General features: G+C 50.0%; 1 protein-coding gene across 1 annotated transcript; it reads left to right on the forward strand.

Moving 5' to 3' along the window:
* The first annotated feature begins 204 nt into the window (after positions 1–204).
* Positions 205–10800, forward strand: LOC142470175 (glutathione S-transferase Mu 5-like). Its single transcript, XM_075577154.1, has 8 exons — positions 205–237; positions 836–911; positions 1605–1669; positions 1866–1947; positions 2194–2294; positions 2377–2472; positions 10100–10210; positions 10597–10800. The coding sequence occupies exons 1-8, from the start codon at positions 205–207 to the stop codon at positions 10687–10689; spliced, it is 657 nt and encodes a 218-aa protein (XP_075433269.1). The 3' UTR covers positions 10690–10800.
* Positions 10801–14176: the final 3376 nt, after the last annotated feature.

A 14176-nucleotide genomic window follows, 5' to 3' on the forward strand; every position in this document is an offset into this window, starting at 1 on the left:
ACAGTATACATTGATGAATTCCTACAGAACAGAGTGCCTTTAAATGGCCTCAGCTTTCTGGGACAGGGGAGGCTGGAGTTTTTGACAGACCTGATTGGCTGTGAGACAGTATATCACGTGACAAGCTCAGAGCCTGATCTTTACCTTGTCCATAGCTAAGAGAATTTATTAGGAGGGTAGAGACACAGCCTGATATAGAGCAGGATGGTGATACTGGGGTACTGGGACATCCGAGGGGTGAGTCACTGTGGGAGATAATACTACAGTATAAGTGGTTACTGGGAGGATGGGGGTAATGCTGTATGGAGGATATGGTGAGGGTGTAATATTGATGTATGGAAATAAGAGGGGTAATGTTCAGTAGTTATGGGGAGGAGGGGGTAATATTGAAGTTATGAGGGTATATGGGAAGAGGATATTTATTGGAATGGGGGAGTATACTGGGAGGAGGTGGGTAATGAAGTATGGGGAGGGGGTTGCATTGAGCGAATTTGGGGAGGATGGTATACAGTGCTATTGAAGGTACAGAGAGGCGTAGGTAATGAAGCTATGGGGGTATATGGTGAGGAAGGGGTAATACTGAATGGTTGAGGAGTAATGAAAGTTTAGGGGGTAACCTGGGAGGAGGGGGTAATATTGAAGGTATGGGGGTACAATGGGAGGAGGGGTGTAATATTGCAGGTTTAGGGGGTACACTGGGAGGAGGGGGTAATATTGAATTTATGGGAGTACAATGGGAGGAGGAGGGTAATATTTAAGTATGTCTATAACTGGGTGTTAGGGTGTTTATTCACTTATCCATTCTCTACCTCTCCTTTTGCTCTTCATCCTGTAGCTTGCTCACTCCATCCGTCTCCTGCTAGAATACACGGGGACCCTGTATGAGGAGAAACTATATGTGACTGGTGACGGTGAGTGCATCACACGTGTGGGGTAGCAGACAGTGCCATGTTTTGTGACTCCCTTAACAACTCTGCTCTATGCACCATTGGTATCGCTACGGCCTCCTGCCAGGACCCGTGGAAGGGGTTAAGCAGTCTGTTTGTGGAGTATTTTCTCTCCAATTTGGTGTGGATTAGTTTATATACAGTACACCCACCTCCTCCCTGCATCAGTGTCTTGCTGAAAGCTGTTACTGCGCCTGACTTCAATATAGATGGGTGATGGGCCAGAGAATTTCTGAAAGATTCACACACTAATTCTGATAACTTTTACAGAGAAAGCAGAGTTGTGACTGTATGAATAAAAGTAGTTTGTACTATCGTGCTTTAACCTGACGGTAGTACAGTAGATGCATGGATCAGCCTTCCAGCTGTGAGTGCAAATGCATTGATAACTTGCATGTGGTGTGACACTATACAACTATAGCTGGCACTCACTGGGCTGTGATGCAGGGTAAGCGTATCACACCCCAATCTTGTGTTAATTGGTGATCTTCAGTGGCCATTAATGCCACATCAGGAGTGTTGCAACGCATTGCGGCTTAATGATTCCCAGCCTATGTATTTTAGAACCTGTAACAGTGTGTACTCACAGTGCTACCCTCTGTGCAGTGTGTGCCACTCCCTGTGTGCAGTGTATCAGTGTATTCATCTCTTCCTTAGCCCCAGATTATGACCAGAGCCAGTGGCTGGATGAGAAGGAGAAGCTGGGACTGGACTTCCCCAATGTACAAGTGACCCCAGGGAGGGGTGGTGGGCTATGGGGAAGTGGGTGGGGGATATGGAGGGGAATTTTATTTCCCTAGTGTAAAAGTGGTCTAATACCTCCTAAATTGGTGGAATGAGTCAGTTTGTAGACTGTGGGAGGTTGGAGGGGAATCCCATTTCCTGAGGGGTGATACTAGTTACCCTCTCCTCCTGCAGTTGCCGTACCTGTTGGACGAAGATGTGGAGCTGACACAGAGTAACGCCATCCTGCGCTACATTGCACGCAAACATGGACTGTGTAAGAATCTGCCCACAGTGTCCGAGTAATACCCATTGAGGGATGTCTCTCTCTTACCCCAATTAAAGGGTTAGCCGTTTTTAGCTAAATTTGCCTTTTGACATAATTTGGGCATTTTGACTGAAAATGGCCCATTTGCAGCTTCAGCACATCCAGAATCAGCCCCCAAGTCTTTCTAGCTCTCTCCCCCCCCCCCCCATATTGAGTCGTCCTCTCCCATTGAGTCGCTCTTTTCCAACCTACCAGGTGGTGAGTTGGAGGGGGAGAAGCTCCGTGTGGATCTGATGGAGAACCAGGTCATGGATTTTCGGCGGGACCTTGTCACGATGGCATATAACCCCCTGTTTGTGAGTCTGAGGGCTGGAGAGATATTTGGGAGTGGAGGTCAAATTAGGGGGAGAGACATTAACATATTTCAAACCCCCCCAGGAGACCCTGAAGGGACCATACCTAGAGAAGTTGCCTGTCGCTCTAACAAGATTTTCTCGCTTCCTTGGAGACGGAGCTTGGATTGCAGGAGAAAAGGTGCCCCTCTCCCCCTCAAGCAACCCATCTCTTCACTCAAGCTAGCTCTCTCCTCTCCCTACTACATCCAATCATCTCTTGCTTCTACTTCTTCCCATCTGCATTTCCTCCTCCTCCTCCTCCTCCTCCTTCCACTCCCACTCAGAAGCGTGTGTGCAGAGCTCCCAAACATTTGGTGTGGAATCAGGTTTATTCTTTTCTAAATTTATTTTACTTGTTATATTTTGGTGTGGGAACTGTGGGGGAGCATACTGTGTGTTTTTTGTAGAGGGTTGTGGGTTTTAAAAACCCTTTTTGTTTTTCACCCAGGGGCTGCAGTGATTCAACCCAGCACAGCTGAACTTTGGCTGGGCTGGTAACTGTAGCTTCAACCCCTCTCCCCTCCCCTACCACTGGTTGTTTGGTTTTTTTCTTATTCACTTTTATTTAAGCTTGATTTGTTTTTCATTTGGATTTGGAAGCTCTCTGTTTTTTTTTTTTTTTTTAAAGCTTGTAATATTGTGGTGCAGCTTCTTGCTAGGGAGAGAGTAATTAATAAGGGAGGAAAAGGGAAAACTGCAGCGTTTTTTAAAGGCTGATTTTTCCCTCCCTTTGCAGAGAGGTAGTTAATTTGTTCTTAAAGGGACAGCTTCTCTCTGCATCTCTCTCCCTAAACACTACCTCCTCCCCTGACCTAGAGGCTTTTTATTATCATGCCTAAGGGGAAGAGGGATAGTAGGGCAACGGGGGCTGCACCCGGACACCGGACCCCAAAACCTGGAGTCCCTAAGAGTACCAATTATAGCCACAGCCCTATGCCTGGTACATCCAGTGCCCTGGCTGCACTCCCCCCAGCTCCTGCTGGTAGCTTAACCCCTGTAGCCCCAGCTCCATCATGGACGCAGGTGGCAGCTGCAGGCATTGACCCCGGCAACAACAACGTTGGGACCACACCCTGTTTGAGCAGGAAGCATGGGGTGAGGTGCCCAATGTCACCTGGCCTCAGCATGGAGACTTATGTGAGGGCTGTGGTGGATTTAGTGGGTTCCTCTGCTGTGGTGGCAGCCATCAAGATGTATGGTAGGGGTGTTTTCTTCCACCGTACGCTGGCTGCCACCCACACCCTGGTGCAGAGGGGCATTGTTGTAGGGGGACCTACATCCCCTTTGAACCCATGGAGGGGTTGGGCACTAGGATCATCCATTCCAATGTGCCCCCTTCCTCCCAGACAGCCTCATGCGCTAACACCTGTAAGCCCTGGGAGATATTAAGTCTCCTATAACAAAAATATTGCTGGGCTGCAGGAATACGGCGCTGAGGCATGTGCTCTCCTTCAGGCGGCAGGTACAACTGCTGCTGCCAGGGAGCACATAGTCTGCGGAGGGGTCTTTTGAGGTGCCCTTCGAGGGCATAATGTACACGTGTACTATGGCACGAGGGGGTTAGGTGCTATTTGTGCAAGGAGCTGGGGCACACTCATAGGAGTTGCCCCAAAGGGAACAGAAGACCCATCCCAGCTCCTGCACCCGCCCCTCCCTCTACCAAGATACCCTGTACTGCTGTGCCTACCACAGCATGGCCCTCGAGGGACCAGATCCCCCCTGAGGCCGTAGGAGATGTCGCTGCCCCATTTCGGACTGTGACATCTGCACCTCTGCTCAAAAAGCAGAGGGAGAAGAAAAAGGTCACCCTGGTACAGCCACCCTCTGTTGTCGCTGTCTCCCCCCAAGAACACCCTACCCCCAATGTAAGCAATGTACAGGTGCAGGGGAGCGGGAGGAAGCTCCTGCTGGGGAGGCAGCGGCACCCTCTACTGGGGAATCAATCCCCAAGAAGAAATTTAAAACCAACAAGAGGGTGATTGAGGAGGTCGAGGAGGGTGAACTGTACTACGTTCACCCTCTGAAGACTCCGAAGCGGAACATAGCATCAGTTCCGCACAGGGTGGTCTCGTCCGGCCCACTGGTTAGGATCAGCCAGTGTGAGCCAGATCCCACGAACATACAACCTCCCCCCCTTAGGGATCTGAAGGAAGTGCGAGGGGAAGGGGAGGTACCCGGCGTCTCTGGGGTGGAAGGCCAGAGTGCTCAACAGCATGAGGCCTTGTCCCTGGATATAGACATTGGGGAGCCTTCCAATACCCCTCTTAGTTGGAGGGTATTCCCTGGGGACTTCTGTTTCGGTGAATCTGCCACGCCGGACGCAGCTGTCTTCGGGGACTCGGGTTGGCCGGGACCACCTCCGGCTGTGCCGCCTTCGGGTGGCACACCTGGGGCTAAGCCCCGGCTCGTGTCACCGGAGGAGAGGGATAGGCTAGGGTTAACCCCCATGGAGTGGGATTAAGGGGGTGTTTGGGGGATGGAGCGGGGGAGGCAGGTGTGGGTGGGGGTGTTTTGGCGAGCGCTCCAGATTACATCTGGGAGGTGTCTGATGTGGCCCTCTTTGTGGGGAGTCTTGGTTAGGCTCTCTGCTGGAGTTGCCTGCTGGGCTGGACCCACCCTATGGGGTGCTCGCTGAAGAGTACCCTCCCACGATTGTGGCAGGCCCCTGTGGCATCTCATTTATCCATGTGGCGGTAGAGGAGACTAGGAGGGCACTGTGCCTCTGCGGCCCCCGAGGTCACTCGGGGGACCACTGCCTCCGCCACGCCGCCACCAGCTGCCCCTGAACATCCCGTCCCGGGGTTAAATATAAAGGGTATAGTGGACCCCCTCGTGAAAACACAGAGGAGGGGACCCACTCTAAGGCTGAGAGGCCCCCGCAGGAAAGGGCGGAGGTTTTGAGTTCTTCAGCCAAGAGGAGCCCGGGGAGTTGGGGCTCAGTGAGGAGTCCTCTGGCACTGTGGAGTCGGTGGACTTCTTGACCCCCCATTATCCCTGCCCAGGAGCTAGATGAGTTCCTGGAATGTACCCTCTACGGGCAGGGAACCATGAAGGTGCAGTTTTCCCTCGAGGTGGCAGGATGCCTCGCTCATTCTCCACTCTCTCAGTATATATGAAGGCCAACCGCAAGGCCAAAATCGCTGGGTCCAATGACCATGTTCACGCCCGGAAGTTTTATCCCTTGTTGCGAGACCACATGGCTACTCGGGATTCAGCATCCTGAGTGCCTGTGGGAAGCACAAGGAAAATTACTGACTACCATCAGGAATCGGTACGCTTAACGTAAATGGCTTTGGGACGGGTTTCGCAGGTTCCAGGTACTCTCCTTTTTACAGAAGGGAGGGTATTCTGTGAGCTTCCTGCAGGAAACCCATACCACTCCAGAGGCTGAAGCCAGCTGGCATCTGGAATGGCGAGGCAGGGTCTTCTTCAGCCTAGTGGGGTGGTGACCCTGTTCTCTGAGTCCTTTCAACCAGAGCTACTGCTTGCCAAAACTGTTGTTCCAGGCCGCCTGTTGCATCTCAGGGTCCGGCACGAGGACTACATGTTTAATTTCTTGAACGTGTATGCTCCTGCCACCAGATCCCTGAGAAGGCAGTTCTTCGTCAGAATGTCTGAATACCTGGAGACCGTCGCCGCGGACGAATGTGGTGCTCGTGGGTGATTTTAACTGCACCCTCGAGGCTCTGGATCGGAATGGTCCAGAGCCACACCCGTACTCTGCGTCGACCCTGCGGGAGATCATCGCCTGCAACTCCTTGGTAGACGTCTGGCGAGTACAACATCCCGGGGCATCCACTGAGTTCACCCATGTTAGGGTGTATATGGGTGAACGGATGTCCTGGTCCCGGATCGACAGGCTGTGTATATCCAGCCACAGCCTGTCGTGAGCCCAGTCCAGTGCCATTTGGCTGGCGCCGTTTTTGGACCACAATTGTGCGTCCGTGACGGTGGCGCTGCTACCAGCAGCGCCCTCGGCCACCTATTGGCACTTCAACAATACGTTGTTGGAGGACAAGGGGTTCGCAACGTCGGTCCGGGACTTTTGGATGGCCTGGAGTGGTTGCAGGTCAGACTTTGCCACGTTAGAGCAGTGGTGGGACGTGGGCAAGGTTCGTCTGCGCCTTGTTTGTCAGGAGCATGCCAAAGGTGCTAGCAGACGGCGCAATGCTGAGATCGAGGCCCTTAGGGGGGAGGTGCTCGATCTCGAGGAGTGGCTGTCTGTGGCAGGGGACCAATACCTGCAGAGTGCGTACGTGGAGAGGAAGTGCGCTCTCCTGGACTTGGAAGATCGGAGAGCTTGGGGGGCGTACATGCGATCCCGCATCCACTTCCTTGGGGAGATAGTTCGCGGGTTGCACCTCTTGTACGCGCTGGAGAAAAAGAGGGGAAACCGTAAACATGTCACTGCTGGCAGACAGAGGACGGTACCCCTCTGATGGACCCGGAGAGCATCCGGGACAGAACCCGGAGGTTCTACGTAGACCTTTTCTCTCTGGAGTCCATCCAGCCAAACGCATGCAGGTTCTTATGGGAGGGGCTTCCCACGATCAGCGAGGGTGGAAGGGAGCGGCTTGAGTTACCATTGACTCTGGCCAAGCTCCCTGAAGCCCTCAGTCTCATGTCCCGCGGAAAAGCGCCGGGGCTAGACGGGCTGACTGGAGTTCTTCCGGTTTTTCTGGGACATGCTGGGACCAGATTTCACTGAGGTCCTGGCCGAAGCCCGGGAGACCGGTGAGATGCCCCTTTAGTGTCGGCGGGCAGTACTGTCTCTGCTGCCGCAGAAGGGAGATCTCCGCCAGATCTCTAACTGGCGACCGGTCTCACTGCTCAGCACGGACTATAAGATCGTAGCCAAAGTGCTCTCGCTGAGGCTCAAGTCCGTGCTGGCAGAGGTGATTCACCCCGACCAGTCCTATACTATCCTGGGCCGGAGCATTCACGACAACATTTTTCTGGTCCGGAACCTGCTACACCACGCGCAGAGGACTGGTCTGTCACTCGCCTTCCTGTCCCTAGATCAGGAGAAGGCGTTTGACAGGGTGGATCACCGTTACCTCATGCAGACCCTGCAGAAGTTTGGCTTTGGCCCACAATTTGTGGGCTTTCTCCAAATGCTGTATGCCTCTGCAGAGTGTCTGGTGAAGATTAATTGGTCCATGACGGCACCTTTTGCGTTTGGTCAGGGTGTACGTCAAGGGTGCCCCCTGTCCGGGCAACTGTACGTGCTGGCCATCGAGCCCTTCCTCTGCCTACTGAGGAGGAGGCTCACCGGGCTGGTGCTGCAGGAGCTCGACATGCGGGTAGTCCTGTCAGCCTATGCTGATGACGTGCTCCTTGTGGCCCTGGACATAGTTGATCTGGAGTGGGCACAAGCGTGCCAAGAGGTCTACACCGCGGCCTCTTCTGCTCGGATCAAATGGTCCAAGTGCTCCGGCCTTTTGGTGGGTCCCTTACAGGTGGACTCCTTGCCCCCCACGTTTCATAATGTCTCGTGGGGGAGCAATACTCACAAGAATCTGGGAGTCTATCTGTCTGCTGCGGAGAACCCGGCCCCAGAAAACTTCAGTGATCTTGAAGAACGAGTCATCGCTCGTCTGGGGTCGTGGGTGTATCTGTCAAATGCTTTCCCTCAGGGGAAGGACCCTGGTGATCAAGCAGCTGACTAGCTGTGGCACCGGCTGATAGCCATGGGTCCAACCCCTGAATTTGTCAGCAAGATCCAGAGGAAGTTGCTGGACTTTCTCTGGATGGGGAAGCATTGGGTCTCTGCAGGAGTTGCGTGCCTCCCTTTGGAGGAGGGTGGACAGGGAGTGGTGTGTGTCCGCTCCCAGATACACACTTTCCGCCTCCAATACCTGCAGAGATACATATTCGCAGATCTGTCTCCGCAGTGGTGCCAGCTGGCGACCAGTTTCTTTCGCCAGCTGCGCAATATGGGGTATGACCGGCAACTGTTTATCATCAGACCCGAGGGGTTAGGTAGAGACTTCTCGGTGCTGCCGGCATACTACCGGGACTTACTAAAGGACTGGAACCAGGTCTCTGCGACCAGGAAAGGACAGGCGGTGGGGGTTGATTTCCTCGCCGAGCCCCTGTTGTATAATCCAGCAGTGAGGGCTCGGATGTTGGATTCACCCTATATCTGCCGCCGACTAATCCTGGCGCGGGTGACCAGAGTCGGATCTCCTGGACTACGAGCGACGGGACAGGGTAGGGGCAGAGGTGCTCGCGCACCGTATGGGTCTGCCTAGTGCCCGCGTCCCTCGTCATTTGATCCAGGAGATTAAAGATGCCATCCACACCGACTCACGCACCTTCATCGAGGGGGTATTGCAGACCGGAGAGCCCTGCCAACCTATCAACCACAGCTCTCCGGATCTTTGCCTGTAACCAAAACCACGGCAACCCCCTTGGGCTCCTCTCTCCCCCAACCTCAGCAGGTTGGGGGACATGTCCCCGGCATGTTTCCGCGGCCATGCCGAGGAAAGGCCTGTACTCTCTCGTGCTCCATATAGTGTACTACCTCGCCCTTGTCACCCACCCCGATACCATCTGGAGGTGGGAACTACCTGCGAACGAGGGCTATAGGCCCCGGGGGAGGGAACTCTATTCGGAGTTGGTTCCCTGTCCCACCGGGGATTTGAGTTGGAGAGTCCTCCTCGGTGCACTGAGCACGGAAGAGTACTTGGCCCACTTCACGGACTCCTCCGCCACCTGTCCCTTCTGTGGTGAGCGGAAGTCCGTGTACCACATTTATTTAAGCTGCGCCAGACTCTAGTCCCTCTTATCCACCTTGAGGAGCCTTCTCCTGCAGTTCTGGCTGCACTTTTCCCTTCACCTTTCTATTTTTGGGTGCCCAGTGTCCCGGGACAATAAGCCTAGGGATCTCCTCGTCAACAAATGTGAAAGTTAAGTGCGCAACCACAAACAATATCTACGTGAAATAGTGTTAGGTGATATAAAGGGGTAAAAAATGTGACCTGGTAAACGCGGAAGGAGCGTCTGCAGCTGTGGCACAGGGGATAGCTCAAATAACCCCTAATAAGAACAGGATACAGAAAAAACACAGCACACAATGCTCATAGTGTATTAAAAATTATAATGTGGATCAATAAAAAAGGTGAGTATTATGCGTACATTAATACAAAATAAACAGGCAATTGGAGGGTTAATGTTACCCATACACCACTCGGGACGACAGTGAAGAGGTCTTCAGTGTAGAAACACACCGCTCCTGCCGTCACGGTCACTTTCACTCAGGCTGTGTCTTGGATGGTAATCAGCTCCGTCGTAGACAGTTCAGCAGGGCTCACGGTGCACGCAGTGTCCTCAGGTCAGGGAGTCTTTACAGCAACACGACCCATATCCGGGCAGAGTACACGTACGCCGAGTCCACTGGAACGGTTTCAGAGTTTGCCTCCCTGTGGGCGTCAGGCAGGGTGCTCTGCTCGGTATCCCCTATTATGGATTTTTTTGAATTGACCCTTCATTTTTAGTGCAGTTAATTTTATTTACAGTGCACTAGTTGGTTTAATTTTTATATTTGTTTGGCTGGTTTTTCTTTGTTCTACTTGGCAACAAGTAGAATTGCTGTTCAACTGATTGCCGGCGAAGCTGGCCAAAGTCCAGATCAACCAGATCAAAGTAGACCTCCTCCTCCTGGGTATGGCAGTGTCAGATGATGCCTTGGCGTACTGTCAGGAGTCACACCAGGGTGTGGAGGAGAGATCCTGACTGCCTCCAATCTCCTCCCCCTCCCCCAGATCACCTTTGCTGACTTCCTGATGTACGATGTTTTGGATCAACATCGAATGCTGGAACCAACGTGTCTGCAAAACTTCACGAATCTACAGGATTTCCTGACCCGAATTGAGGTGACTTTCACCCCAGAACTATCTTATTATCCCCATTATGGCTGTCTTGTTGGCATCCCTCAGCTATCATCCCATGCCAGGGGTATCTGTGCACACTAAAGGAGGTCTGTTACCATCAGGGCTCCTTCAGCCTCCACTCTAGCTGGACACGAGGGCAATAAGTATGTGGGTATAATGGTTGATGGTGGAGTGAAGTCTACTGTGCTGAGTCCAGGAATGGCTTATTCTGCACAGCTCGTAATGACTAATCAGGTATTTATTTTCCTGTAATTAGTCACATTACTTGGTTGTCACATGGGGGGAGATTTGGAACCTGATTTTCTCCCACAATTAGGAAGCTCATTAACATAGTCATTAAGCTGATCTATCCTTTCTTCCTCTCCCAGGCTTTGCCTCCTGTTGCTGCGTATATGAAGTCCCCTCACTTCATGAAGACCCCAATCAACAACCGTATGGCAGCGTGGGGCAACTGCAAATAAGGGGTCCTGTATATCTCCCTCGTGCACTCTCCTCCCCCTGTTATGCTTTTTGTATGACACTGCCTGACCCTGATTTGGGTCTCCCAGTATTTTCTCCCCCATATTATTTATTCCTGTAGAAAGATTTCAATAAAGTTGCTTTTTTCTGATCATTTTGTCAATGTATGTATCTTTATTTATATAGTGCCCACAATGTACTTGGCACTTTCCTAAAGAGACTACAGTACAGGAAATTATTATACAATAAGTGCAACAAACAATAGGAAAGGAAATCCCTTGCCCGAGAGCTTACAATCTAAGTGGAATGTTGGGAAGCTTAGAGACGGCAGGTGAGGGAGGTAAGTGCAGTAGATGGAAGTCGTTGGTAAGAGTGACTGTGGGCGTAAGACAGTAGCCATGAGCTGGTCTATTGGAATGCTTCATTTAACAGGTGGGTTCTAAAGTTTGACTTGAAGGTGGTTAGACAAGGTAGTTGGTACATACAGTGTGAGGGAGTTTCATAGGTAAGAAACAGTGAGAGAGGTTTAAGGTGTGAGAGAGAGAGAGCAGTATCCAGGAGAGGGATTTAACTGAGAAGAGCAGAGACGGAGTAAGAGTGAAATTCTAGCAGTAGAATTTTGGATAGGTTGCAAAGGAGAGTTGAGACTCGACCTACATGGGGTGCCATTTCTAACTGAAAACAAAAGGGAAGGGGAACCTATCCTATACACAAGGGCTTACATAACTACTCACAAGGAGATACCATTACTTCAGCTCTTCCAGGAATTTGATCTTCCAGAAGCTTAACCCCCTCTATGTTTAGCCTAGCATGCCACTATATGCAGGCAGAAACGTGGTGGGGCTTACCTTCTGCTGAATAATCATGGCACCGTGTGGTAGAGTAGGGGTGGTACACTGTCTTAGCCCATAGTCAACCCCTTAAGACCTCAGTAATACCAATGTAGCTTACACACTCATTTAACAGTAGATGTTGTCCCCAACATCCTATAACCAGATGATGGATATGCTTGAACATAGCATGGTATACGTCCCTGCACAATATATTGTGACAGGATCATGCTTTTCTTATCACATGCTATACACTGATCGCAACAGTACTGTGAACAAACTGCCACAGGAATCAGTGTATACTGTAACATTTGCGCATATGTATTGGTAACTCCTAGTACTGCTATACTTACACCACACACAAACTGGGCATGTGGCAGTACCTTAATGTGGAGAGCATGCTCATAAGTCACTGGTACAGGCATGTTGATGACGCTTGGTGTACCATATACAAAATGTGCCTATGGCAGTTACATCACTGTTGAGAAACAGGTTCTTGCTTATAGTTTAACACACATTCCCAGCTAGCTCAAACTCCCACACCCACCACATGATGAATATATATTTATGTCAACCAGAGAGCTACTGAGCGTGTCAATTGCATACAACAAGAGACAGGGGGTGCCCAATGCTACATCCCATTGACAAAACATGATGAAAAGTATAAAGTAAAATACTTCAATAATAATATTAAATACTTGGTTATTTGGTTTACCCTTTGGCCAAAGCGTTATAAGCCTGCATACCAACGTCAAGGTATAACCAAATTAATGCAGGTCCTACACTACACTGTGGACCCTTTCTTTTATCTCTGTAAGAGGGGAAGAACCATTATAGGTCTTGTTCCTGCAGCAACTGAAATGACCTCCCACGTTAAAAAGGTGAAGGAGGAGGAGGAGTGAGCTCAAAACAATGACAAACTGAAAAAATCTCCCACGTTTCGCTTCTTATACTGTCACTACGTCATCAAACATATGATGGAATTACAAAACAGCTGAATTTGATTGGATCAAATCAAATTTAATATCAATAGATGTTATATGAAAAGGATATTAAGTGTTGCAAGTATCATTCAAATCAATGAGTTCAAAAGCCTCCTCTGTTGCAACAAGGTATATCTTTTATGAATATAATATTTCTTTAAATAGATATCCTCTTAAGTATTGAGCAATCCCAATGTAAAATGGCAAAAAGGTTGATCTGAGTATAAATAGCAATAGTAGACAACTTAAGTGAATTCCCATGGAGATGTTGTGCCATCAGGATTAGTCCAGAGAAATAAACAGTCCTGATAGTATTGTATGTCTTTATATATTTTTCTAACACCATAAATTTACATAGCGCTTCACAGTAGTAATACATGTTGTAATCATATAAATAACAAATAATATAAATAACAGGTCATGGGAAAGAGTGCTTCAGACAAAAGTAACATTAAGGAAGAGTCCCTGCTCAGAGGAGCTTACAATCTAAATAGTAGGTAGGGGAATGTATAGAGACAGTAGGAGGGAATTCTAGTAAGTGCGTCTGCAGTATGCCAAGCTTTATGTATCATGTGTCCAGGATTATCCACAGTGCTATTCATATGCTTCTTTAAGCAAATGTGTCTTAAGGTGGGTCTTAAAGGTGGATAGAGAGGGTGCTAGTTGGGTATTGAGGGGATGGGCATTCCAGAGGTACGGGGCAGTCAGTGAGAAAGGTTTAAGGCGGGAGAGGGCTTTAGTTACAAAGGGGATAGAAAGAAGACATCCTTGAGAAGAACGCAAGAGTCGGGATGGTGCATAGCGAGAAATTAGGGCTGAGATGTAAGAAGGGGTAGAAGAGTGTAAAGCTTTAAAAGTGAGGAGGAGAATTGAGTGTGAGATGCGGGATTTGATCGGAAGCTAGGAGAGGGATTTCAGGAGGGGAGACGCAGAGACAGATTTAGGAAAGAGTAGCGTGATTCTGGCAGCAGCATTTAGGATAGATTGTAGGGGAGACGGTTAGAGGCAGGAAAGCCGGACAGCCGGAGGTTGCAGTAATTGAGATGGGAGAGAATGAGGGCCTGAGTCAGAGTTTTAGCAGGAGGAAAGGGCGTATCTTTGTGATATTGCGGAGGAAAAAGCGACAAGTTTTAGAAACGTTTTGAATGTGAGAGAGGAATTGAGTGTGACCCCTAGGTAGCGTGCTTGGGCTACTGGGTGAATGATCGTATTTCCAACAGTAATGTGGAAGGAGGTAGTAGGGCCATGTTTGGGAGGAAGTATAAGGAGCTCTGTATTTGCCATGTTAAGTTTCAGTCGGTAGATGGCCAACCAGGATGATATTCCAGAGAGACATTCAGAAACTTTGGTCTGTATAGCAGGTGTAAGGTCAGGGGTTGAAAAGTAAATTTGTGTGTCGTCAGCATAGAGGTGATATTTAAACCCAAAAGATGTGATTAGGTCACCTAGAGAGAGTGTTTTAAGAGAAAAGAGAAGGGGTCCAAGGACAGAGCCCTGGGGTACCCCCACAGAGAAATCGATAGAGGAGGAGGTGTTAGCAAAAGAGACACTGAAAGTACGATGGGAGAGGTAAGAGGAGATCCAGGATAGAGCTTTGTTTCGAATACCAAGAGTATGGAGAATGTGGAGGAGAAGAGGGTGGTCCATGGTGTCAAATGCTGCAGAGAGGTTGAGTA

This window comes from Ascaphus truei, chromosome 1 (assembly GCF_040206685.1).
Source record: "Ascaphus truei isolate aAscTru1 chromosome 1, aAscTru1.hap1, whole genome shotgun sequence".
NCBI classification, from domain to species: Eukaryota; Metazoa; Chordata; class Amphibia; order Anura; family Ascaphidae; genus Ascaphus; species Ascaphus truei.